Source organism: Lucilia cuprina, chromosome 3 (assembly GCF_022045245.1).
Source record: "Lucilia cuprina isolate Lc7/37 chromosome 3, ASM2204524v1, whole genome shotgun sequence".
Lineage (NCBI taxonomy): Eukaryota > Metazoa > Arthropoda > Insecta > Diptera > Calliphoridae > Lucilia > Lucilia cuprina.
In genome coordinates, this window is record NC_060951.1 from 37,105,001 (window position 1) to 37,112,928 (window position 7,928).

Sequence of the window (7,928 nt, forward strand, 5' to 3'; positions counted from 1 at the left end):
CTATCTATCTATCTATCTATCTATCTATCTATCTATCTATCTATCTATCTATCCATCTATCTATCTATCTATCTATCTATCTATCTATCTATCTATCTATCTATCTAAATTCCATTTAACTTCTTTATTAATGTTTCCTTTTTTTATTTCAGTATTTTTGCACTATGAACATTTCCCTGACTAGCGGAAAACAGAGAAGTCAAGCATCCTATAATTGTAACTTATCTTCAACAGAACGTTTCTAACTAAAGACGACCAAAAATTCATAAATGTTTCTACATACCAGTTGCAGAAATCTGCTTGCAATTTTATATACATATGTAATTTAAACTAAAAATACAATAAATATTACTACTATTCACCTACTTATTAATCAACAAAAAGGGAACATAAATAATTATTTTTTTTAATTAAAAATTTGGCTCTATATAAGTATACATATATATTACTAGTTCGGTTTCGGTTCAGGTTCGGAGTTAGTTGAGTTCAGTTCTAGTTCAGTTTAAGTTTAGTTCATTTTCAGTTTTAGTTAAATTTCATCTCATTTTTAGTTTAGATTCAGTTCAGTTTTAGTACAGCTAAGTTCCAGAACAGGTTTATTTTAGTTAATTTTCAGTTTTGTTCCGTATAAAGCCTTTTCACTCTTTAACATTATATGAGATGTTTAACAAAGTTTCATGAAATATTTTTAACGTTTAATTTCTCTCGGTGTTAAAATAGATAGATGATATGAAAATAATATTGAAAAAATAAAATCAAACAAATTACAATAATTATCTGTAGAGTATAATTATCATTCACAAACTAATATGTAACGATAAATCTATACAATTATAAATGAAATATGATTTTAATGCGATTTCGAAAGTAAAACAAAATGAAATTATTAAATAATTATGAATTAATATTACAAAATATTTTAAAATTGTAGACTGAAACTAGTTAAAAACTCATTAATATTAAACGTTGTGCGAAACACAAATAGGAATTGAAATTAAATTGAATTAAATCATATCAAACAATAAATATAATAAATAGTTTAACAAAACAATGAAAGGCTAAAGGTAGTAAAAAGTGGGTGGAAAAAAGTAAATTTGTAATATTTTTTTATGAAAATTAAAGAAATAATGTTAATAAGGCAAAAAGGAAGATATGATAAGATTGTCGAAAAGATTTCTTGCCACAATTGTAATTTTACTACAATTACTACCTAGCACTTGGCTGGTGAGTTAAGTGTATTCCAGTTTAATTGAATTAATTAACTATTTCGTTGATATTTCTTTTTCTAAAAGTATTGTTACCAATTAAAAATGTCTTCATTTCGTACCACGGAAACGCCCGACTATCGCTTCGTTATGACTTTACACAATAATCAGACACTGTCCTCGATAACTCGTGTCATCAAGGCTGTACCCATACCCATGTGGAATTTAATTCTAGTGCAACATAATAATGATGTTCGACGCGGCTCTAAGGTTGAGGCTAAAAAGATTCTGTACAATTCTACCTATAAAGTGTGTGAATTTTGGCGTTATGTTAAACGTATTCGAGTTTTTAACAATGTGGCTCAGATGCTGTTTAACAAAAAGGGAATGGGCAATATGAGTCTAAAGTGCCCCTTAGCAGTGGGTACTTATGTTATGCAAAATATTCATGTACCGCCCGATACGGGCATTTTGAAGTTCATGTACTGGCCCAATACCATCTACAGTCTGTTTGGCAATGTCTATTCACAGCTGCCGGACAAGAGAATGGTTCTGGTGTGTTCGTATGAAATTAATGCGACGGTGATAAAGTCTTGTAAGTGAGGAAAAAAAGTAATAGATAAAGGATATAGTAGTTGTAATACATTTGTTCAGTTGGTTGAAAGTTTTTATCCTTTTTTGTGATTTTTTTTTTATGTGCGCAATAAGAAATATTTTGGGTAATAAAAGAAAAATGTATGGAAATAAATCGTAAGAAACTGGAAGAAATTTATTGGCATTTGATAAATAAAGTTTTATTATCTTCTCGTTGTTAGGACTTGGAATTGGAGATCAAAATCTATGATTTTAAAAGAGATGATGCAATTCGGTTTCAATTCAGTGTTAGTTCAAATTCAAATAGAATTCAGTTTCACTTGAGTTTTAGTTCAGTTTTAATTAAGTTTCAGTTTAGTTTCAGTTCAGTTTTAGTTTCAGTTCGGTTCAGTTTAGTTTCAGTTCAGTTTCAGTTCAGTTTCCATTAAATTTCAGTTATGTTTCAATTTCAGTTCAATTCAGTTTCAATTTAGTTTCAGTTCAATTTCATTTTAACTTATAGTTCACTTTTGTTTTAGTAAATTTCTTCTAAAAAGTAAAATTCTAAATTTTTAAAGTAAATTTATCCATCATTATTAAAATTTGATTATGGTAAAAAACCAAACGTTGTTTAACCTCTACTAAATTATAAATGAAAATGTAAACTAATGGATGGATGTAAGTCATATAATGTAAAAAAAATATATATGACAAGTGACTTGTACAAACCAACACAAATGGAAAATATATTCATACATATATGTATGTGTCGTATGTAAGTCATGGTTTTAGCGGAAAAATGAAGTACATTAAAAAAAAATGCTAACAAAAAATATGTTTATGATAATAATGATATAAACAGGATAACAATTTTATTTTCATTTCAGTAACAAACACACGTTTTTCTTATGAAAATCGCCGTCTAAATGGGAAGGGTCTATATTTTACTTTGCCATATAAAAAAGTCACAGGCTTGCATGTATAATAAATGTGCACACATTTGTAAATTTTTACACACATGTAAATAGACACCAACAGTCACGAACTCTGTAGTTCTTGGAGCTAATAGAGGTTAAATATTTATATGATAATAATGAAAACAATTTCTTGAAAAACCCAGTATCAGTGCTATTTAGCAGATCTGATTGGATTCCTAGTTGTAAAGTACGTATTTCTACAAAGAAAATCCAGTCTATAAAACTATCGGGTAACGTAGAAGCGAAAACGAGAGTGAGGTGTGTATTTCAAATACATTTATAAATTCAGTCCTTTACGATTCAAGTCGTCGTCCGTTGTCAGACAAAACTTTGCTATTGGAATCTCTCTGTCGTACAGTGTACTTTGTATTAGTGTGGATTATGAGATTTAAAATGATTAATTCAATTTTGAATGTTTACTCACATTATAAAATATATACTATATCCAAAGAATAACTTACCTAGAAAAAAGAAAGAAATGAGAAAATTATATATATTTGCAATAATTTTGTTTTTATTAAAAAAATAATGTTTTTTTAGAATATGTAATCTATTTATACTACAGTTGAAAGCCAAAGACAATAGGCGGCACTATAGACTAAAAACTATTGATTAGATTATATACATACTTAACTATAGATTAGATTATAAACTAGTCTACAGCCTAGACTATAGATCAGACTATAGAATAAACTATAGTCAAGTCTATATAGACTAAACATAAAACTAGACTATGAAAAATACTTTAGACTCGAATATTGACTAGACTATAGATAAGACAATAGAAAAAACTATACAGTAGACTAGACTATAAACTAACCTATAGACTAAAAGACTTTACTATGGAATATATTAAATGCTATAATATTTACTAGACAATAGACTATAAATTAGACTGAACTATGGACTAGACTATTAGACTAGACAATAGAACAAACTATGGACTAGACTATAGAGTATAAAGTAGACTATAGACTAGAGTATAAACTAGACTATCGACTAGACTATGGAATATACTACAGTCTATCTTATACTTAGACTACGCTTTAGACTGTACTACTGCTTAGACCATAGACTACACTATAAACTAGACTATAGAATAGATTATAGACTAGACTATGAGCTAGATCATAGCCTAGATGGAACTGAACTAGAAAGACTAGATGATATCTAAACTATAGACTAGACTATACACCAGACTACAGATTAAACTATAGACTAGACTATATATTAGACAATAGATCAAACTATAGACTAGATTTAAGACTAAATTATAGACAAGACTACACTTAAGACTATAGACCAGAGTATAGACAGGACTAGACTTACAGACCAGAGTATAGACTAGACTATTTACTAGTTTATAAAATAGACTACAATCTGGACTATTTCCTATACTAGACTATAGAATATACTACAGACTTATTATAAGAAGAATACGCTTTAGATTGTACTACTGACTAGACCATAGACTACACTATAGACTAGACTATAGAATAGACTGTAGTCTAGACTATGAACTAGACTATAGCCTAGATGGAACTGAACTAGAAAGACTAGATGATAATCTAAACTATAGACTATTGACTTGACTATAGGAAAGACTGTTGACTAGGCTATAGACTACACTACAGACTAGACTACATTATGAACTAGACTATAGCCTAGACAAAACTTAACTAGAGCTATACATGGAGGAACTGAACTGGAACTATCGTTTAACAATGGACCAGACTATAGTATAAAATATAGACTCGACTATAGTCAAGACTATTGACTAAACTATAGACAAGACCATAGACTAGACTTTATACTGGATTATAGACTAGACTGAACTGAATTAGAACTATGGACTAGATTTCAGACCAGACTGAAATAAAGAAAAACTATAGACTTAACTATAGATCAGACTTCACTGAACTAAAACTATAAACTAGACTATTGACTAGGCTATCTACTAGACTATAGAGTAAACTAGACTTCACAATAGACCATAGACTTTGCTTTAGGCTACGCTATATACTAGACTATAGACTAGATTATAAACTAGACTTTATACTAGACCATAGATTTTGCTTTAGACTTGACTGTAGAATTCATTCTATAAGGTAAAATAGTCTATATAAATAAAAAGTCGCAATGAATTACTTTCAAGTTCTGACATTTTCTTTTGACTCTATTTGAGAGAATGTAAAATAAACAAATTTACTTGTCATGTTTTTTTAAAATACTACAAAGTTTTTCCTCGATTTTCTGATGAAATAAAAAAAGACAACTTATAAAAATTTTATGGTATGAGTAAAATAATTCATGAGTGTGTAGTTGTGGAAAAAATAAATATTATGCATATTTCCTTGTATTTTTTTTGTATTATAACATTGCAATATTAATGGTGACCATGTATTTTCATTTATATACAAGAGAAAATATGTTTTTCATTTTTATATCCTGTTACTAAAAGTAGAGACAACATGTGCTGACACATTACAATCACAACGAGTATGAAAAAAAATTTAACACTAGAGGGTCTTTCGAAACACAAATAAGCCATTATTAATATTGGAGTAAAAAAAAAGTAGGATGACGCAAAGGTCGTCTAGAATTCCCTCTATTACTTTTTTCATTCATTCCGCCCATCATTTCACATTATTATGATTTTGATTCCTTGTATCCTTGTTTTTCCTATAATTTTTGGTTTTGACATATGTGTTTGTGTGTGTCTGTTGGGAATAATAACAAATTTTAAAACAAGTTACTTCAGCGATATTATCACATATTTACATATTAAATACATACACATGTCAGTCAATCAGTTTGCACAAGAAAAAAAAACTGAAATTGGTAACATTTTCCCAGTATTTAAATGTATGTATGAAAGTGTAAACTTTGTTTATTTTACTTTGGAGAGTTGGGCCAGCAAAAAACGGAACAATAACATACTAAATAAAAATTAAATAAAATTTCTAAAATCCCCAAAGGTTAATGCTAATGGCCTAATATGCCATATTCATTTGGAAACATAACGATAATTTATATTGTACATTTAAAAAAAATATATATAAAGATCTTGAATAGAAATAATTAACATTATGATGAATTTATATTATTCAAAATCTTACGTAAAATCTAAAAACATTCCTTGAAACAAAAATTAGTCCTTTAAAAAAATCTTATTACCAAAGTTGTATCCTTTCTTTTTTGTTTTATTAACATTAATTTGTAAGCAACACCCTTTATTACGGGGCGTACATTGGTGGAGGAAATCCCAACAATAAAATGGAAAAATCTAACATTATGAAAGCATAGATATAAATGAAAACATATTGTGGGCTATTAACCATTATAATAAAAATTAAAGCGTAATTAAATCTGCTAGAGGGCGGTGGAACGTGTGTTAGAAAACAACTAAAGATAATTATGCAAATGTCAAAAATGACAAAACAAACAATTCAGTTTCATTTACGTTTCAGCTAAATTCTATATCAGTTTAGTTCCAGTTCTAGTTCAGTTTATTTTCAGCTCAGTTCAGTTATAGTTCTAGTTAAGTTCTAATTCTAGTTCAGTTGTAGTTCAGTTTTAGTTCAGTTCAAGTATAGTTCTAATTCAGTTCTAGTTCATTTCTAGTTCAGTTCTAGTTCGGCTCTAGTTCAGTTCAAGTTCAGTTCAGTTCTAGTTCAGTTCTAGTTCAATTCTAGTTCAGTTCTAGTTCAGTTCTAATTCAGATCAGTTCTAGTTTCGTTAGAGATCAGTTCTAGTTCAGTTCTATTTCAGTTCTTGTTCAGTTCTAGTTCAGTTCTAATTCAGATCAGTTCTAGTTTAGTTAGAGATCAGTTCTAGTTCAGTTCTAGTTCAGTTCTAGTTCAGTTCTAGTTCAGTTCTAGTTCAAGTTCAAGTTCAGTTCTAGTTCCAGTTCTAGTTCAGTTCTAGTTCAGTTCTATTTCAGTTCTAGTTCAGTTCTAGTTCAGTTCTACTTCAGTTCTAGTTCAGTTCTAGTTCAGTTCTAGTTCAGTTCTAGTTCAGTTCTAGTTCAGTTCTAGTTCAGTTCTAGTTCAATTCTAGTTCAGTTCTAGTTCAGTTCTTGTTCAGTTCTTATTCAGATCAGTTCTAGCTTAGTTCCAGATCAGTTGTAGTTCAGTTCTAGTTCAGTTCTAGTGCAGTTCTAGTTCAGTTCTAGTTCAGTTCTAGTTCAGTTCTAGTTCAGTTCTAGTTCAGTTCTAGTTCAGTTCTAGTTCAGTTCTAGTTCAGTTCTAGTTCAGTTCTAGTTCAGTTCTAGTTCAGTTCTAGTTCAGTTCTAGTTCAGTTCTAGTTCAGTTCTAGTTCAGTTCTAGTTCAGTTCTAGTTCAGTTCTAGTTCTGTTCTAGTTCTGTTCTAGTTCAGTTCTAGTTCAGTTCAACTTCAGTTCTAGTTCTGTTCTATTTCAGTTCTAGTTCAATTCTAGTTCAGTTCCAGTTCATTTCTAGTGCATTTCTAGTTCAGTTCTAGTTCTCTTCTAGTTCTAGTTCAGTTCTAGTTCTCTTCTAGTTCAGTTCTAGTTCAGTTCTAGTTCAGTTCTAGTTCAGTTCTAGTTCAGTTCTTGTTCAGTTCTAGTTCTAGTTCAGTTCTAGTTCAGTTCTAGCCCTAGTTCAGTTCTAGTTCAGTTCTAGTTCACTTCTAGTCCTAGTTCAGTTCTAGTTTAGTTCTAGTTCAGTTCTAGTTCAGTTCTAGTTCAGTCCTAGTTCAGTTCTAGTTCAGTTCTAGTTCAGTTCTAGTTCAGTTCTAGTTCAGTTCCAGTTCAGTTCTAGTTCCAGTTCAGTTCTAGTTCAGTTCTAGTTCAGTTCAGTTCTGCTTCAGTTCTAGTTCTGTTCTAGTTCAGTTCTAGTTCAGTTCTAGTTCAGTTCTAGTTCAGTTTAAGTTCGGTTCAGTTCTAGTTCAGTTCCAGTTCATTTCTAGTGCATTTCTAGTTCAGTTCTAGTTCTCTTCTAGTTCTAGTTCAGTTCTAGTTCTCTTCTAGTTCAGTTCTAGTTCTAGCCCTAGTTCAGTTCTTGTTCAGTTCTAGTTCTAGTTCAGTTCTAGTTCAGTTCTAGCCCTAGTTCAGTTCTAGTTCAGTTCTAGTTCAGTTCTAGTTCAGTTCTAGTTCAGTTCTAGTTCAGTTCTAGTTCAGTTCTAGTTCAGTTCTAGTTCAGTTCTAGTCCTA

General features: G+C 30.0%; 2 protein-coding genes across 8 annotated transcripts in view; one reads left to right on the forward strand and one right to left on the reverse strand.

Annotated features, from left to right (window-relative positions):
* LOC111687405 (eye-specific diacylglycerol kinase) overlaps window positions 1-7,928 on the reverse strand; it is a 295,119-nt gene that overhangs the window by 125,897 nt on the left and 161,294 nt on the right. The gene's annotated exons all lie outside the window — the stretch shown is intronic.
* Window positions 1,153-1,808, forward strand: LOC111683930. Its single transcript, XM_023446049.2, has 2 exons — window positions 1,153-1,224; window positions 1,293-1,808. The coding sequence occupies exons 1-2, from the start codon at window positions 1,153-1,155 to the stop codon at window positions 1,806-1,808; spliced, it is 588 nt and encodes a 195-aa protein (XP_023301817.2).